We start from the raw sequence: 20,012 nt of genomic DNA on the forward strand, positions 1-20,012 counted from the left end.
GTGGCCACTATCAGGAAACAAGAAGTTACTGCAGTATAATCATGTTGGTTGCTATGGAAACGGTCATAAACACTTAATTTTAATGGTTGCTATGTTGGTTGCTAGGTACATGGAGGTTTCATGTAGTTGACTGGAGGCATAGTGGATGATAACTGACAGTTGGAATGGTTGAACAGTTCAATAGTTGAGTAGTTTTTAATGGTTAAATGATTTAATAGTGTATTATTGCAGTGAGGACCTTTATTTTGAAACAGTTGTGGACAGAGGACGTAGTGAAACAGGATCTGTAGTCTTAATGAGATTGTATGCTTAAAGCCTGAGACAGAAGGTGCCTCTCATATAGCGTTTACGCGTCCTCTCTCGCTCCTCACTGATCTACATAAAGAATGATGGAGCGGCAACAATGGGATAGTCTAGCCCTTCTTCTATCTTTCTTTATGTAGATCATTGTGGATCGAGGAGCGAGGGAGGACATATAAACGCTGCTTGAGAGGGACCCACAGTAAATACTTTAAAAGTTGTATGTAGATAGTCTAATTAATGTTGATAGACAGACTGTTTAATGGATGTTGATAGGCAGATTGTTTAATAGATATTGATTGACAGTTTAATGGGTGGATGAGTGAATGGTCTGAAGAAGATGAATGGATAGAAGGTTGGATGGAATGTGCCTTATATTCTTGTTAAGAGAGACACTACAGCTCTCTGAGAGTAGTTGACACAGGTGTAATCAATTTAACTGGCTAGTCTTAAGAGAGCTAGAGTACTCTTAAAGCCTGAGACAGAGTAAATAATTTAAAAGTTGAATGTAGATAGTCTAATTAATGTTGATAGACAGAGAGTTTAATGGATGTTGATAGACAGATTGTTTAATAGATGTTGATAGACAGTTTAATGGGTGGATGAGTGAATGGTCTGAAGAAGATGAATGGATAGAATGTTGGATGGAATGTGCCTTATATTCTTGTAGAATGGAGAGACACAGCTCTCTACTGAGAGTAGTGGATACAGATACAGGTGTAATCAATTTAACTGGCTAGTCTTAAGAGAGCCAGCCTGAGACAGAGTAGATTGTTTAAAAGTTGAATGTAGATCGTCTAATTGATGTTGATAGGCAGACTGTTTAGAATGGGTGGATGAGTGAATGGTTTGAAGAAGATGAATGGATATAAAGTTGAATGGAATTAGGAGGACTTATTTTGATACTGTTGTGCGCAGAGGATACAGGGGAACAGAATATGTAGTCTTCAGAGAGGAGCCTGAGAGAAACTGACAGTTGGTGCCCAGGTGGCCGGCCACCTGGTGTAAGATTCTAATTGCTGCCGTGATGTCATAATGAGCAATGTTAAGTCTATGGGGGAAATTGTAATAGTTTTTAACTAATAGTTTAAAAAGTATAAAAGTTACAAAGTTGAAAAATATAAAGCAGGCATGGCATAAGCAAGACCTACGCAACAACGTTTGAATGAAGTTTCTACGTTAAACGGTTGAAGCTGAATTGGCTGCGTTAGAAGAAGAAGTTTAATAATAATAATAATAAGAAGACTTGGAATAACAGTACAGTGCATTTTCATGCACTGTAATAACTAGAAATGCAATTCCAAGGAATTACCAGTGCATGAAAATGCAAAAATAGATAGATAATGTAGATATGGTTACTAAGGTGTAGCTAGGGTAAACATGGTGGTTGCATAGTTTACAGAGAGTTGATAGTGTGAAGGTAGACAGTTAAAAGATGAAACATTCCAGTTCTAACTTAACTAATGATTTCTATTCATGTTAAAATGTTGATTAGCTAACTTAGCTAATGATTTCTAGCAGTTACGTTAAAAATGCTAATAATGTTAGCAATGCTAACTTTATTAACAATGCTAACCAGGTTGATTAGCTAGCTTAACCGATGATTTCTAGCAGTAATGCTAAAAATGCTAACTATGCTAACAATGCTAAATTTGCTAACAATGCTAACCAGGTTGATTAGCTAACTTAGTTGATGATTTTTTGCAGTTATGCTAAAAATGCTAACTATGCTAACTATGCTAACCATGCTAACTAGCTAACTTGCTAGTGAGGACTTTTATTTTGAAACATTTGTTGCTAGGGTTTCCATGGTGGCCACTATCAGGAAACAAGAAGTTACTGCAGTATAATCATGTTGGTTGCTATGGAAACGGTCATAAACACTTAATTTGAATGGTTGCTATGTTGGTTGCTAGGTACATGGAGGTTTCATGTAGTTGACTGGAGGCATAGTGGATGATAACTGACAGTTGGAATGGTTGAACAGTTCAATAGTTGAGTAGTTTCAATGGTTAAATTATTTAATAGTGTATTATTGCAGTGAGGACTTTTATTTTGAAACAGTTGTGGACAGAGGAAACAGTTAACAGGATATGTAGTCTTCTGAGAGACTGTATGCTTAAAGCCAGAGAAACTGACAGTTGGTGCCCAGGTGGCCGGCCACCTGGCGTAAGATTCTAATTGCTGCCGTGATGTCATAATGAGCAATGTTAAGTCTATGGGGAAAATTGTAATAGTTTTTAACTAATAGTTTAAAAAGTATAAAAGTTACAAAGTTGAAAATTGCATTGCCCACATCGCGTAAGTAAGACCTACGCGACAAAATTTGAATGGAGTTTCTACGTTAAGCGGTTGAAGCTGAATTGCGTGCGTTAGAAGAAGAATAATAATAAGAAAAAGTTGAAGAAGACTAGGAAGAACAGTACAGTGCATTTTCATGCACTGTAATAATAATAATAAGAAGAAGACCGAGGAAGAACAGTACAGTGCATTTTCATGCACTGTAATAAGAAGCCTAGGAAGAACAGTATAGTGCATTTTCATGCACTATAATAATAATAAGAAGAAGACTTGGAATAACAGTACAGTGCATTTTCATGCACTGTAATAAGAAACCTAGGAAGAACAATATAGTGCATTTTCATGCACTATAATAATAATAATAAGAAGAAGATGCCTAGGAAGAACAGAACAGTGCATTTGCATGCACTGTAATGATAGCCTAGGCCTAATCAAGAGTGATTTTTGTCATTTTCAAGACTGTTGCAACCGTCACCTTGTGTGGGGTCCAACTTCTGTGCTGCTCTGGGCCTCGCCCATTATCCTTCTGGCGTCCACCGGAGTCTGACCAGTTCAAACTGGCGCTTACCCCATCAGTTCGATTTCTCACGTTATTGGCCATCTACAAACATACAGTGAGAAGATGTGAGGGTTTTTATCATAGCACTTTACCCTGCAATTTGATGGTCTACAATACATCACAGCAATAATGGGGCTCTCAAGTTGCTTTATCTTTTCACCAAGGTGTTATGGTGATGCAATCATTACTTGCAAAAATTGTAGTCAAACACCTCCCAGCTCTGTGCAATTCTATGGTGGATTTGGAATTGTCACATACACAAAGAGGGAGAGTGGGGACAGTTGCGACGTGTGGCAGTTGCAACACTGTAGATTTCTCCAATCAGAAACAAGCTAGAGTGATGAAACTCATTTTGCACATGCTCAGTTGGACCCTCCATCTTTCTGCAAGATTGCTGCCAGTTTTGAACTTCTCTTCTGGGAGAACCAAAAAGCAGGGTCAAAAAGTAAAAATGTTTATGATCAGAATTTTTCTCCTAGTGTCAAAACTATTTGCTGAAAGTATTGTTAAGTTGTATCATGTAAATATGCAGTTTCTTAGCTTTGAATAGGCATAGCTACCATGTGTCAAAGCTAATGTGCTAAGCTTGTATGTCTATTTTTAAAATGGCTGTCCCTGTTGAAACTGTCCCCACAGGTCCATTTATGTATACCACAACTGTGAATCAGACAGTGAGTAATTTTCTGTCTGATGTTGATAAAGTCAAGATGGCTGTTTTGTTAGGTCTGTTTCTTTTTTTTTTTTTAAGTATATTTTTGGGGCTTTTGTGCCTTTTAATTCTGACAGGACAGTAGAGAGAGACAGGAAGCGAATGGGTGAGAGAGTCGGGGTGGGATCCGGAAAGGACCACGGGGCGGGAATCGAACCCGGGTCGCCGGCGTGCGGTGCAGGTGCCCCAGCCAGTTGCGCCACGGCTGGGGCCAGTCTGTTTCTTTAATTAATTAATACTGAGCCATCAAAATGAACTGTAATTATTAAAATTAAAAACAGCTTTTTTCACACTCTTCAAAGTCAAGATTGCGCGTTGCAACAGTTCTGAGTGTTTTGTTAGGTCTGTTTCTTTAATTAATTCATTAATTAATTAATACTGAGAAGTCGAACTGTGGTTTCAAAAAATAAAATATCGAAAGAGTTAACATTGATCCACTTGATTTTACCACTGTCACATGAAATGACATTAGCTAAATTGAATAGGCCTATCAAGTCAAATTCATGCCAAGACAATTAAGCTCGAGACGTACGGCCTATACTGACGGGAGGCGATTGAGGACCGCTTCCTCAATCCCTCACCTGCGCCCTCGATGAGACTGATAGCCTAACTTGTCACATGCATGCACTTGTTGCAATCTCTGCTGATGGTGCTGGTGTATGAGTGTGCGTGTGCGTGTGTGTTGGGGCGGGGGGTCTATGGTGCGGAGTCGGTGACGCTTTCATGCCGCCTAGCATAGATAAGTCATTGCTAAAGACACATTGAGATACGTTTCTTTTCTCGTTTTGGCATAAGCGCGATAATGTATTCTCGATGTCAGGTTCCTTCGTCACAGTCCTCCGCCATATTGGAATGGGGGAAAGAACGATCGTCTCCATTCAATTTAGCGTCAAAAGGTAGGTATAGGCCTATAAGTCAAACTTTTAATTAACGTGTCATTGTTTAACTTTGAGTCATATATCAGGCATAGTCTCTCCAGATAATGACTCAAAATATAAAAATGACATGTTAATTAAAAGTTTGACTAATACCTTCTGACGCTAAATTGAATGGGTTCCTATGGCGGAGACGATTTTCTTTCCCCCATTCCAATATGGCGGAGGACTGTGACGCCGGTCATTATCGGCCGTTTTGATGGTTTAAAATGGGAGATGACATAGACATATACATATGGGAGATGACATAGATATATATGTCTATGGGAGATGAGTTCATGACGCCGTCAGTTCCAGTTCTGCCGCTTCGAACGTTACCATTTCACGACTACAGCACTTTCAAGCTGTCCGACAACCAACATTCAAATGACGGCATTTGACAACGTAGCCTACACAAGAGTTAGAATATTGAGTCAATGTTTGACTTTCGAACTTCTGAGGAGAAAATCCCAAGTGTAGGCTACTAGCCTACTCAATGCAAAAAATAAAACACGCAACAGTCATCAATTTACCGAGTAGGCTAGGCCTAGGCTACTCTGAAAAATGAATAGCCTACTTGAAATTTTAAAACATTTTTTCATTATTTTCATGTGAAATCTGCAAATAGAACAAAGCACTGCAAAGCGTTACACGGACCATCGAAGGACCGCCACTGACATTAGGCTACTCACCTTATCTGATCACTACAGAAGGTGATGAACGATTAATGATTTTGAAGTTTTGTCCAGTTATAGGCAGAGAAGCCACCTAACCTTCAAGGTCCACTGTCAGACAAGCATAACCGAATGTGAAAGTAATCACGGACTGCATAATGGCTAAAGCTGTTGAACTGGTTGAACGGTTGAACTGGTTGAACGTTGGGTGAACAAAGTAGCCTACGTAGGCCTAATCGAAACAAGCTTGATTTTATCAAAGTGAAATGTTACAATAGGCTACCCCGGTTGTTGAAAGATTTTTATTTTATTATTGTCGCTTTTTAACGTCAGAAATCAAATCACCCATCCTCGTTTGATAATTACAGCAGTAGGCTGGAAAACTATAGATTATAGATTTGAACTAGGCTACAGGTTAGGATAAAGATCGGAAAACGTTGATTAGGCCAAATTAGTTGTTCACATGTAGGTTATTTAAAAGTTAGGCTACATAGAGAAGCCAAATGTTTTCATCTCAAGACGTTGATTACAAGTTTCCATATTACGGTTATAAATTATCAAATTATATCCTGACATCAAATAAAATTAGAAAACATCAGAATTCTTTAGCATATTACATTTCAAATGAATTAGGCCTATTCCAAATCTTCAAACAGAGGCCTATCTGATCAGTTTCGCCTAGGGCAGCCAATGGGCTAGGGCCGGCCCTGTGTGTGAGCTAAGCAGAGGCAATAAGATAGATAGATAGATAGATACTTTATTGATCCCCAAGGGGAAATTCAAGAAATCTGTGTGAAGAATCAAAGTTGCAAGTGCAGGCTACTGCAATTGTGCCACTAGAGTGCAACATTGCGCAGTCAGTAATAGTGCCCTATATCATATATGTATATATACATATAGGGCACTAGTCAGTAATATAGCTCCAAGGAAAATTAGGGCTGCACAATTTGGGGAAAAGATGTAATTGTGATAACCTTTTGAAATGCGATTTGAATGGGGGGGGGGGGGGGGGGGGGGGAATCAAACACTATTCAAACAATGGGGAAGGAAATTCCTCAAGAGTACACTATCACTGACCCCCTACAATATTAATTGGCAAAGAGTTTGCTAATTGCACCTGGGCTCCCTTGGTGGAGGACTAGGTAGACATATAGACAGACGCAGATTCAACACTATCCATACCTTTATCACATCTTGGCTAGATCACTGTAACCCCTTGTATTTTGGTTTGACCCCCTCCACTGTAGTACGACTACAACTAGTTCAAGAAGCAGCTGCTAGACAAACTGAAAAAGAGCACATCTCTCAAGGGTTTTCTTGACAGCACTGGCTACCTGGACTAAATAAACCCAGCCCGATCTGCTGGCGATTGGATTTCGCCCTTCAGCTTAGGCTGGAAACCTGCACATTTATCTGTCCTGCTTCCGTTCCACTTTTGCTGACCAATCACAAACTGGCTTATCCACCTGGCACACCAGGATCATTGGTCTGATTGGTCGAAGAGCTATCGAATCGTAGTCATTTGAACTATGCCCACACCTCTTGTGCAGTAGAAATACAGTGCAGACTCCCCAGACTAATGCTCAATCTCAAAAGGTTGAGCTTGGTCTAGTGATAGCCAGGCTACTTTTTTGTCAAAGATTCTTAAAAAGTTCTCTTCAAACAAGTTTCTGATTTCGTCTCAGCATTATTTTTCAGACGTTAAGCAGTCTGGTTTTGACCATTCTACTGAAACTATCTGTGACTGAAGCATTGACAGTAGCTAAAGCCACTGCTCAGTCATCTGTTGGCACAGGATGGCAATACCTTCCCCAAGCACCAAGAAGCCTGAAACATATACCTTATACCTTAGCATAAGTGCTGTCACTGTCACTGACCTGCTTCAATATTTACATTAATTCATTGGGAAAAAGAGTCTGCATTACCTGGGCTCCCTAGATATAAATGTGAAGACACTCATCCATGCCTTTATCACATCTAGACTAGATTACTGTTATTCCCTATATTTTCGGTAGGCCTACACCACTGTAGCAAGACTACAATCATTCAGGCAGGTTGAGCTTGCACTTGTTATCAACCAGACAGGATGCATAATTTGAGTGTCAGAATTGATGACAGAATTCATTTCTGAGCACATCTGATTTAACCGGTTTGTCACGGGAATAACTGGAATCACTATTTAATAATACTTAAATCAATCTCATAATTAAATTTTATTTTGAATAATTTCATTATATTGTTTTAACCAATGAACCCTGAGATTGTTCTGTTGTTTTCTTCTATTTCACTTGATTCTCTAAGAGATGAAGGCGACAAATCACAGGTGTCTAAAAAGAGTAATCTAACTCAGATTGACGGAAGACTATCAAGACAAAATACAATTGGTGAAGATGTGTGAGCTACTTAATAACTAGTGGAGAATACAGTACAGCCAACATTAACACTAACCATGTGAACCCCAGCATCAAATCAGTATCAGTGACACAGTACATATACAGAGTTCTTTTCCAAAACGCGATATCCACCATTTTAATACAGTTTCATAAATCATTTTTTTTAATTTTGTTTTTCAAGTAATCTCAGTGAAACTGTATTGGGTTATGTTAAGTTGATGTATCTTTACTCAATAAAAACAAAACAACTGCATTTTTATTGATATTACCTGAAATACGCAATTAAATAACATGATTTTTTAATATTTTCAAAAATGGATTTATAGCGCTTTGGAAAAGAGCTCTTCATATACAGAGTTGTAGTAATGTGTCAGGAAAATCTTCCCAATATTATAAGACACAAGAACCACAACACGTAGTATAGTTTTTAAGCACCGACTCCCGGCCGAGAGGAGAGAGTGACCAGAGGAGAATTCTCCCCTCTCCAAAGCAGTCTCTGACCTCTCCAACGCAAAGAGGTTCTTTTATTAAAGCAAAGCAGAGCAAAACATGTGAGCACGACCTTCGGTCAGAACTTCATCATTCCTCCCTAAATTCATCCTCTCGCTCATCCCCAGTTTCTTATCTTTGCAGGTGCATAGCTTTCCTGTGAGGCCCCTATGTGTTCCTGTGAATAACAACTTTGAGCACACATGTGAAACTGTGAATTATATAACTTTGATTCACACAAGTGAAGTTAACCATGATAATATAGTTATATGCATTTCTTTATCATAATGTTAATCAATTATGGTTCATAGTAACATTAGGTAATCTGAGAAATCCAGACCCAAATCCACAAAAGTTTGGAAGTCTGGCTATGACTAATGAAAAAGGCCCAACTCGTGGCACCAAGCATGATAACACTACGACCAATGTTAACTGACTGGTCCACACCTCAACACTGCAGCGCTGTTATCATCTGTTTAGCTCGCTTCTGGCCCACCTATATCAGATACACCGATGTGATTGGTGCAGCTCGCCTCTGGCCCGCCTGGCTATATCAGATATACCGATGTGATTGGTGCAGGTCAGCTCCAAGGACATGGTTAATGAGCCTCATTACTGATTGCCAGAATTAGTCTGGCTATCACCATACTAAGCTCAATCTTTTAGGATTGAACATTAGTCTGGGGAGTCTGCTGTTATTTCTACTGCACAAGAGGCGTGATCAGTCTGTATGCTTTTGGATAGTCCTTAAGCCAATCAGACCAACGATCCGGGTGTGCCTTTTGGATAAGCTAGTTTATGATAAGACCCAGAGGATGTGGACCAGTCCAGCCAGTTGGATCTTCACTCATTTTTTTTTAATTAAAGGGATAGTTCGGGTTTTAAGACACGAAGTTATATGGGTTCCCTGTCAGCAACGTTGTGCATCAGCACTGATTTACCCCCCGACAGCGTCCTGTGAGCCGAGATCCAGCCGGTTTTTGATCGTTTTTGATGCCGGACTATTTTCTTCAGCAGGTTTCTGGGGTCACGAAAGTAAAGTGTTTTTCTTCTCAAAACCATATGCGTTCAACAGAGTGATATATTTGCACCACAAAAACGTTGTCCAGCTGTCAGTAGCGCGCAGTGATAGGAAGCGCGAAAAATAAGTAAGTGATAACGAGGTTTGAATTTTTCCTGGACAACGTTTTTGTGGTGCAAATATATCACTCTTTTGAACGCATATGGTTTTGAGAAGAAAAACACTTTACTTTCGTGGCCCCAGAAACTTGCCGGACTACTTTCTTCACCATCAAAAACCGTCTGGATCTCGGCTCACAGGACGCTGTTGCGGGGTAAGTCAGTGCTGATGCACAACGTTGCTGACGGGGAACCCATATAACTTCGTGTCTTAAAACCCGAACTATCCCTTTAAGGCATTAAGAACAATTTCCAAAACGTCGCTAACTTCTAGGTCTAGATCTAGGAGGGTGTGGCCAGGCTACTTGAATACGTGAAGTGTCAATCAGTGGCAGTTAGGGTGACCTCCTTTAACCGTTCCACTGTAAACCGCAACCGTATAAAGTTTCTGTCTGTACATCCAGATGTCTTTTTTTTTCTTTTTTTTTTGAAAGGAACATTAAATCCTTCAAACATGTCCAAATTACATAAGGCACGAATTTGGCACATAATAATTTATTGTTTAAGTAGTGCAGTATATGGCTTTGTGCATTAGGCATCAGGCTCTGCAGTTTGGCTGCCCATTCAGAGTGAACTTCTGTTGTTCTTGTAAGTCTGTATGAAGTGATAAAGGTCTTGTGGTCTGCTTAATTTGCAGTAGTTGTCCAGCATAGTGTATAAGTCTCCTGTTGAGTGAAAGAGAAGAGATAAATACACACAGCTCAAATTATTAAAAAATATTTCAGTGATTTCACCACCCAGGTGAAACCAAAGACTGTTAAGGCAGAGCGAGATGGGAGAAATACGGATTTCAATGTTGGACTTCCTGCTTTCAATGATGTAAAAATCATCATTCATGGGTTTCATTGACATCCATATTTCTCTCATCTCAAGGCAAACTGAGGGAATGATGCACGACCATTCAAAAACATGACTGGTTTTCTAAAGATACAAAGCTTAATGCTAATCGGTGAAGTGTCCCTTTAACAATCTTTGGTGAAACCAAGCCAGATACGTAATGAATGTATGTAAAATACCACACAAAAGGAAGTGGTTCATAAAAGCAAAAATACAGAAGTACTATGATGTGGGGTCCAACCCAATATTACTATATATGGATATTGTTTTTTTTATGTTTTGTGTCTTACCGACGGTGGATTCGCGCTCTTTAAGAAGTGCGTGCATATTCCGCAGTCTCCTTTCCAGGTCTTTGTCTCTGAAAGAGAAGTATACCATGTCTCTCTGCGCCACAGCGGCAGCCATCATCTGAATGAGACCTGAAGACGGAAAAATGAACCAATTGATTGACCAGACATGACGGAGGGAAAATGTCATTAACTCAAAAGATCCAGGTCAAATGAAAAGTTATATAGCGAACTCACACCTCACTAAGCATCTACATACTGTAAATATCAGGCACAACATACATCAGCATCAATTTATACATTCAGTTAATGAACAGTATATTATATAGTACTATATAGTAGTAGTAGTAGTAGTAGTAGTAGTAGTAGGATGCCCTCTGTAGTGCAGTACCTTTGAGGATGGGATCTCCATTGAAGGCCCCACAACCCCAGTTCCCTGTGGCAACAGTTGGTAGTTCATAAGCAAAACGCCCTTCCTCCCAGAACCCAACATAAGCCTGCGAAAGAAAACAACAAGTTAGATATGTGATGTCATGACTCAAAAAGTGAATGTAAATAAAATATGAGTCCTAATCAGAATATCGTTCAAAGGAGGTATGTGGAATTATATAGGATTTGAGTTGTCTTGAACTCAGCCACACGGCTCTGTTCCATTGACTTGTATTTGACATAGCGCCACATGTGGTGGTACACTGGTATTACGAGTGAAGCAGCCCAGCGCTAGCTGGTTTGCATGCTAACTCCTTTGGATATCTGGACCACACAGCACATCGGCATGTGTGTCATTTTGTCATGATGAATCTTCACAATATCTTGTTATTCCTCTGTAACTTGTTCACATTTTAAATAAAATAATTCCACACATCAATGCAGATGATACCAAGCTAATCCCAGTCAGTCATTAGATTTGATTGAGGGGCCGTGGGGTGATAAGTGGTAAAGAGCAAAGCCCAAATACACTATGCAAAATATCAGAAGAACTCCTTCAGTCATATCATATTCATACGACCGTAATTTCCCGAGTATTATCCGAGGCTTATACGTTGATTTTGCAAAATTTCTTCCACCATGAGGTTAATGCAGGGGGCAGTTAATATAGTGTTAGTATGATTTTGTTTCTTTTAACTTGCATAAAACACTGTTCTGCGGCATTACACAATGCGGCTTATATGCAGGAAATTACTGTAATATACAAATTACTGTGCAAGAGTAAGGGTTGCTCTGAACATCGTTAAAGAGGAATTATGCAGGATTGGCGATTTCATCTCTGGCTTCGGTTTCGTTTTTCGTTTTCGCTCGTTTTATGCTTGCATTTTCTCTGCAGAGCTTCCCCGACAACTTTAGCGTGTATATTTATACATGTATAGGCTATATTTAAATATATAAATTGCGTGGTAAATAGCGTGGTTCTTCGTCTCAGACTTCCAGATGTAAATAAGGAGTGATCGTCTCCTGCAGAAAGTTGCATAGGGTCTCTTTAATGTAACTTATCTTCATAAGTAAACACTGACCTTGTTCAGCTCACGCTTGATCTTTTTCAACGTATACTGCTCCATCGAATGTTTAAAGTTCAGAGCGTCTATGGCGACTATCTTACGATGAAGCCTCTTCCAGTTGTCTCTAATAACACACAGTTTTCAGAGTTACAGGATTACAAAGTCAGACCTGCAAACTTTGAAGATTTTGAATAATAAAATACATAATTTACATTAGCTCTTCAGCACAGAAATATACCCTTAAAAATGCACAAATATGTTCTTTTAAGCATACTGCCCAGTCACAAAACATTTCATACCCCAAGTCCAAATATGAAACAGCGCATAAATAGACAGCAACATAAATATTTAAATGCTATTGCTAATTCTAAAACGGATAGTTCCGGTCCTTGATTATGATTGGCCTGTTGCTGTCAGAGATCTTAGTGATCCGAGGTCCTACAGCACCTGTGGGCTGTTGACATATGCTTATGACATATGCTGTGCTCAATGCCAAGATTTCTTTTACCTTGACAATGTGTCAACATGGGGTCCACTCCACTCAAAGCTTCTACTGTAGCCTGTGTATTCGCTGTACTGCTGGGCTCCTGAATGGAACACAAAACACAGTGCTGTTAGACTACAGTTCATAAGGACAGAGCTCAAACAAATGGTGAAGTTGGTATAGTTTGTTCCGTTTTACTTGAGATATTCATTTAGGAGATGTGTTCATTTAGGAAATTAAATATGAGTGATGCACACTATCTTGAAGTACCAGGTATTATCACAAGTCTTTTACTCCCTGTGCTGTATCTTTACTTTCCTACATACCCACTCACATACTTATGCTTGGCCCTGGTTACCGTAATTTCCCGACTATTAGCCGCGGCTCATACATTGATTTGGCTAAATTTCTTCAGCTATGAGGCTAATACATGGGGACAGTTAATATGGTATCAATATGGTTTTGTTTCTTTTAACTTGCATAAAACACTGTCCTGCGGCTTATACACAATGCGGCTTATATGCGGGAAATTACTGTAGCCCTCTGCCAGACGTGGGCAGTTTTACCTGTAATCTTGAGGCACTCGTTATCGCTGAGCTTCTCTGTGAAGAGCCTGGACACAATCAGCTCCGGGTTGATGAGGAAGAGGATCTCCTCCTGGACCAGCCCAGAGCCCAGCACGCCTCCCCCCACCATATTGCAGGCAAAATCCACCTGCACGCAGTGACAGCAACAAACATGGCAGGACAGCCGCTAATGCACATAAACCTCACAGGACAGCCGCTAACGCATATAAACCTCACATTTCAGCTGACATTTGACATTCTTATCCATCTTTTTTTCCGGGGGAACGCTACTGTGAAGAAGAAGCTGTTTGAGAAGGACATATTTCATAATGATAAATAGTAAACTCAGTGTTTCCCTACAATGTGTTCAGCAGTGGCGCAGCACCACGGCTGGATTTTCAGCACCACTGCAACATCTTCACTAGTGGTGGGGGGAAAAATCGATTCTGTTCAGTATCGCGATATTTTGGGCATGCAATTATATCGATACGAGTAGCTCAAAGTATCGCAATACTTAATTATATAATCTAATTATCTATTTTACTTTTATTTGAGGCGAGTTTACCCAGGGTTTACGCTGATCACATTAAATTAGCTAGATAGATAGATATATAGATAGATACATACTTTATTGATGCCCAAGGGGGAAATTCAAGATATTACTCTCACAAGGTGGCGCTTGTTGTGGCGTTTCATTGTGTATTCAACGGCAATTTCAAATCGAAAGTGTGGGTGTGTTTCGGTTTTCAACAAAAAGCAAATAGTAAGGACCTTGATATGCACTATGTCATGACAAAGTGTGTTGAACAGTGTTATTTTACTTATTTTTTGTAATGCCTTCGAATGATATGGGAGACATAAATGGCAATATATCGCAGAATCGAATCGCAATACTTGTTATATCACAATATGTTTAGAATCGCAATCATATCGAATTGTGGCCCAAATATCGCAATAGTATCGAATTGTCATTCTTTTGCCAATTCCCACCCCTAATCTTCACATGATCAGTAATGTCACCACAATTAGGCCTACTTCCACATTCTAAAAGCACAACAGTCAATGCCATCGTTGAAATTGGGGTACTTGACAGACCCTAGCACCACTGCTGGAAAATTTTTTAGGGGAAACACTGAAACTGATGAGGTGAAATTAGTATTGTTCAACACACTCGCCTGCAACATCCCTTTGCCTTCATTTTCAATGGTTCCCTCAGAAGTGACACGGACATTTCCCAGGTGTTCAGGCTTCCTACGGCAATAGAGAGCAAAGTTAAGAGATGCAAATGAGTGGTGTGCTTTTGATAGTGATAACAGAAAAGAAACTAGAAAAGCACTCAGAGAGCACAGACCTCCGCCTGCATTGTTTTTCCTACATTGTCATACATTTGAACCTGCACTACTCAGATCGCCACCACGTGGCCATACCATGCCATTACACCACTAAGCGAAATACATAAACGGCTCCGGAATCCCGAGGGAATTAAAGATCACTCCCAAAATGTAATAGTTTCTTCCTTGGGTAATTTCTGACCTTTTTGAGTTATCTTGCTAACAAACAGACAGACAGACAAACAAACAAACAAAACGCCGGTCCCCGATGAAAACATACACCTCCTTGGTGGAGGTAAACAATGTGTTAGCATGTGTAAACACTGTGACGGTATGGTGGCTCTACAGTAATGTAAAAGCATTTGAACATCTCAAATCAAGTCCTTACTTTCTCCAATGGGGAAGTTGTTGATCTGGGATGCAACATCTCTCAAAGGTAACCAGCCCCTGTGGCCGAGAGCCTACCACAAACAGAGCCGAAATCAATGTGATTGGTTAGGCTGGACCAACAATTTCAAAGTTATTGCAAAATCTATGTCTATCACAATGCAAGTGTTGGAAACATTTCCCAATCGTGAGTCCCCAGACTCTATTCATGAAGAGAATGGGTCTGGTTTCAACCAGGCTGTTGGAGGTTCACATTCACATTACCATAATTTCCCGACTACCCGTCATTTCCCTACTATTAGCCGCGGCTTATACATTGATTTTGCAAAAAAAATTAATCTATGAGGTTAATACAGGGGGGCAGTTAATATGGTGTTAATATGGTTTTGTTTCTTTTAACCTGCATAACACTGTCCTGCGGCTTATACACAATGCGGCTTATATGCGGGAAATTACTGTATTATACATTGATTATGCTAAATTTCTTCAGCTATGAGGTTAACACAGGGGGGCAGTTAATATGGTGTTAATATGGTTTTGTTTCTTTTAACTTGTATAAAACACTGTTCTGCGGCAATACACAATGTGGCTTATATGCGGGAAATTACTGTAATATACAAATTACTGTGCAAGAGTAAGGGTCGCTCTGAACATCGTTAATGTAACTCATCTTCTGCGGTTTATACACAATGTGGCTTATGTGCGGGAAATTACTGTAAATATTACATTATAACAGCTACTCCCACACATAATGCAATTCATACACATCTGAAACCTCATCAGAATGACACTAGAGTCACGTGGTAATGGTATCTTACTTTCACTGGTGACAGTGTTGAAATAATGCACAATGGCTCTCAGTTTCTCAATCGTGGGGTGAGAAGAATTGCCAAATAAGCTGAAATTTTAAAAAGAGGCACAAATCGTTTCCGTCTCTCATGAAAATGATTATTGAAATGGTTGTAATGACCTCCGTGTGAACATGTCCTTTTGTGTTCATTATGTACATCATTTTGTCTTTTTATGTCATAACTTTTTAAATTTTTGTTTAACTGCAGAAAGCAATAATGATCATCCTCCTACATAGTTACAGTATGTATTATGGAATTACTACAATACACTGAGAACTGTGTGTGTTTGTCTGTATGTGTGTGAACCTGCTGAAGTTGATGGTGGGGTAGTTGCTATATTCCGCGTTCTTAGCACTGGTGTTGCGGTGGGGGAAGGTGCAGAAAAAAGCATTGGCCAACAGGGCGGCGATCTGGACCTGGGAGAGAGTGATGGAACGGCTCTTGCCCTGCTGAAGCAGAGGAAGGCCCTGTGTGGAACCCCAAAAAAACACACACTTGAATAGAACAGTTTACACAGACACCCACCCACTTTCAGTACATCTTGGAAGTAGATATAATTGTATGTCTTACCCGTGGAACATAGTCTGTCAGTTTCAAAGCCAAGTCTGCTATTTTGGGAATGACCTTAGCAAATATCTCTTTCTCTTCTTTTGGAATTTCCTTAAAAAAATACAATATTAATATATATACTGTATGTACATTATATATGCGTCTGTGTGTGTGTGTGTGTGTGTGTGTGTGTGTGTGTGAAACCTAAGGTAATCATTCATAAATCATCAATTAATCCAATATCAAATAGTTTAAACTGTATCTAAGCCTTCTACAGGCTTGCAATTAACAGCATTTTTCAATGTAAATAAAACGAATGGTCTTAGAGATTTTTTGTGATGCTTGCAAAAACATTCTTAAACAAACTCTCTTATCTCTTTCTTACCTCTAATCTGAGATTGTCATAGATTATTGAAAATAGTAGGCCTACCTTTTCATATTGCTGAAGTCCTACAAAGGACCAGGAGCTGTACTGAGGGTTATACTTCTTAATGGCTTTCTAAAATGGCAAGAATCACACACACACACACACACACACACACACACACACACACACACACACACACACACACACACACACACACACACACACATGGAGACTTTCTACATACATCATACATTATGTCATGCCATTAAGCTATTAAAATATCTAAGTTCTTCACAAGTTTCTTGAAACACTTCATCAATGTTAATGTCAGGGTCTCAAGGTGCTAGTCATATGACATATGATTGGGCGGTAGGGATTTGTAGTTATTTGTACAGTAGTTGTTAGTTATGGGCACAATATGAATAAGAGTTCAGCGGGTTCAGGCGATGCCATGCCCAACACAATTTGATCTTCAAACCCGAGAGGGACTTCAGTCATACCTGTAATGTCATACAGTGTCATACCTCAATCTTAGCCACAGTCCCTGAGCTTGATCGAAGCTTCTGCAGTTGTTTGGAGATGGCATTCCAACGCGGCTCTTTCTCGCCCCCCTGATGTAATCCACAAGAGATCAAGAGTGAATAGACTCACCAGCAGCGGATGCTGCTCTTACATGGGACAGGAGAAGACGAAAGTTCATAGAGGACGGTCATGTAATGGTCACTTAGATACAGTATGTATCAGTGGCCTGGCAAAAGAGTGGTTAACTGAATTTAACGAGACGTTTATTGGATTGGAATCACCCTCTACCCCTTTAAGAGCAGCATGATGTTGATTTAAGGGTGCATCAGTTGTGAAGTTCTGAGTCAATAACAATACTGATGTTTAAAATAACAATTTGGCTGAAAACCTGCTGAAATTTTTTGTTTGTTTGCTTGTTTACTTCAGTATTGTTGTTAACTACACCCTTTATTGGCAAGGAAAATTAGTGTCTAAGGGGTTTAGCCTTTGAACATAAGTGAAAGATATTGTATGCTGCATTTTTAGATGAGGATATGGATCAACAAGGAAAATACCTTAGATTACCTTACCTTGGTCATGAAGATACTTTCATCGGCATGTGGCATTTTCACATGGAAGGAATCCCACAGTGGCTTTCCATGTATGGCTTTCAGTTGTCTGTCCCGAGTGAACACATTCACCTGTATAGACAGACAGATATGAAACAGGGCAGAAAACTAACCTGCATTTTATTCAGTATTGACATTTTTGAACAATGTAGTATTGCTACAGTGAACAAAACTTAATTTGCTACTTTGACTGGATGCCATTTTAAAAGTACTTTATGAAGAATAACATGTTTCAATTCCTTTACAAATTGGCAAACCACGGTAAAACATCTCATGATAATGGCTTACATCTGGTACGGTGTGGCCTACACTTACATCAATCAGTACGGTGTCATCTGCACTGTAGAACAGCGGGGCCAGGACTAATTTGCAGTCCCAAGCCATCCTGGCGTTCCATCGGGGTGCCTCCCTGGTGGTCAAGGAAGCAGCACCTGAGTTCTCATACTGCATCCTGTCCTCACTTCTTCTTGAAGCCCCTTCATCAAATCTACCCCTGTCGTTGTAACTAGAGGCGCTAACTGGTTTGGGTGTGTTTCTGGTTCCAGAAGCAGCACCTGAGTGCTCATACTGCATGCTGTCTTCCCTTGTTCTTGAAGGCCCTTCATCAAATCTACCCCTGTCGTCGGAACCAGAGGCGCTAACTGGTTTGGGTGTGTTTCTGGTTCCAGAAGTAGAACCTGACCCCTGACCTGGAGTCCCTACCTCTGCTCCTGTTCCATCTCCGGACCCCCTCCTGGAACCAGAATCAGAATCAGAATCAGAACTATAGGCAGCTGCGCTGTGGGCCACTGTTGAAGGAGTCGGGTTGACAAAGCTGGTGCTGGTGGTGAACTCCATTAGGTCTCTCTTGGGGTCTTGGGGCGTCCCACTTCTGTGCTGCTCTGGGCCTCGCCCATCATCCTTCTGGCTTCCACCGGAGTCTGACCATTTCAAACTTTCGCTTACCCCATCACTTCGATTTCTCTGGTTATTGGCCATCTACAAACATACAGTGAGAAGATGTGAGGGTTTTTATCATAGCACTTTACCCTGCAATTTGATGGTCTACATCACAGCAATAATGGGCTTTCAAGTTGCTTTATCTTCTCACCAAGGTGTTATGGTGATGCAATAAGTTTCTCATTACTTGCAATTGCAAGTAATGAGAATTACTCTGTGCAATTCTATGGTGGATTTGGATTTGTCACATACACAAAGATATAGCCAACTGTAGGCTATACTTGAGAGAAGTATGAGCGACAAAAATGCACATTACAATGCAAACACAAGGTGGTAGCCTCTGTTATCGGAGCGTCATACCGAAAGAGTTAACATTGATCCACTTGATTTTACCACTGTCATATGAAATGACATTAGCTAGCGTATATCAGCTACAGTTTCGTGCCGTGGCACTTACACTTTTGTTATGTGGTTGCTCAGACCTTAGTCTGTGATATCGGACCCCACCCCCTCTATTTTCAAAAACTCTATGTTCTTGAGTGTAGACAAAGCTCCGCTTTAACCCTCTCTGGTGTAGACTATCACAGGTTTGTCATTGCCAATACGGACAATAGGCTGTTTAGATCACATCTTACCCTACGGGACAAGGCTAGCCTATATAGCTGTGTAGCCTATGCAACATTCAACCAAAACGAAACTAAAACTCTTCAAGATGGAGTAGGCTAGTCCTTCGTCAATAAAACATTTTGCGTTAGGATCGAAGGACCGCCATCCACTAAAGGTGACATTACTCACATTATCTGATCACTACGGTAGATGATGAACGATTTATGATTTTGAAGTTTTGTCCAGTTATAGGCAGAGAAGCCTATAGCCTAGCCTTCAAGGTGCACTGTCAGACAAGCCATAACCGAATGTGAAAGTAATCACGGAATGCGTAGTTGGCTAAAGCGCTCTGACTGGTTGAATGTTGGGTGAACAAAGTAGCCTACGTAGGCCTAATCGAAACAGATTTGATTTTATAAAAGTGAAATGTTACAATTACCCCGGTTGTTGCAATATTTTTATTTTATTATTGTCGCTTTTTAACGTCAGAAATCAAATCACCCATCTTTGTTTGATAATTGCAGCAGGCAATCGGAAAACGTTGATTAGGCCACAATTTAGTTGTTCACATGTAGGTTATTTAAAAGTTAAGCTACATTAGAGAATCCAAATGTTTTCATCTCAAGACGTTGATTACAAGTTTCCATATTACGGTTCAATGTTG

At 40.0% G+C, this 20,012-nt stretch overlaps 2 protein-coding genes across 3 annotated transcripts in view; both read right to left on the bottom strand.

The window, feature by feature from the left end:
* The window catches only part of LOC134101448 (poly(ADP-ribose) glycohydrolase-like), an 81,740-nt gene extending 61,938 nt beyond the window's left edge, over nucleotides 1-19,802 (bottom strand). Inside the window, exons 1-3 of one of the 2 annotated variants that reach the window (XM_062555157.1) lie at nucleotides 19,538-19,802; nucleotides 18,506-18,781; nucleotides 3,077-3,202 (exon numbers count right to left, since the gene is read on the bottom strand). In XM_062555157.1, coding sequence (XP_062411141.1) covers nucleotides 3,077-3,202; nucleotides 18,506-18,781 — 402 coding nt within the window. In that variant the 5' untranslated portion in view covers nucleotides 19,538-19,802. Of the gene's footprint in view, nucleotides 1-3,076; nucleotides 3,203-5,475; nucleotides 5,599-18,505; nucleotides 18,782-19,537 lie in introns of those variants that run through there. The other variant, XM_062555158.1, reaches the window with a different exon arrangement.
* LOC134101450 (poly(ADP-ribose) glycohydrolase-like) lies at nucleotides 9,998-16,049 on the bottom strand. The gene is made up of 9 exons (XM_062555160.1): nucleotides 15,725-16,049; nucleotides 14,908-14,980; nucleotides 14,364-14,439; nucleotides 13,189-13,336; nucleotides 12,647-12,725; nucleotides 12,154-12,262; nucleotides 11,034-11,139; nucleotides 10,646-10,774; nucleotides 9,998-10,183 (listed from the first exon to the last, which is right to left on the bottom strand). Exons 3-9 carry the CDS (start codon nucleotides 14,370-14,372, stop codon nucleotides 10,083-10,085), a joined length of 681 nt encoding a protein of 226 aa, XP_062411144.1. The 5' UTR covers nucleotides 14,373-14,439; nucleotides 14,908-14,980; nucleotides 15,725-16,049; the 3' UTR covers nucleotides 9,998-10,082.
* Nucleotides 19,803-20,012: the final 210 nt, after the last annotated feature.

This window comes from Sardina pilchardus, chromosome 14 (assembly GCF_963854185.1).
Source record: "Sardina pilchardus chromosome 14, fSarPil1.1, whole genome shotgun sequence".
In the NCBI taxonomy this organism is placed as follows: domain Eukaryota; kingdom Metazoa; phylum Chordata; class Actinopteri; order Clupeiformes; family Clupeidae; genus Sardina; species Sardina pilchardus.

Coding starts and splice junctions, on each gene's coding strand:
- LOC134101450 (XM_062555160.1), bottom strand. Junction 12,263..12,646: donor CATGTTGACACATTGTCAAG/GTAAAAGAAATC, acceptor GTGTGTTATTAG/AGACAACTGGAAGAGGCTTC. Junction 10,184..10,645: donor AGAGCGCGAATCCACCGTCG/GTAAGACACAAA, acceptor TTCACTCAACAG/GAGACTTATACACTATGCTG.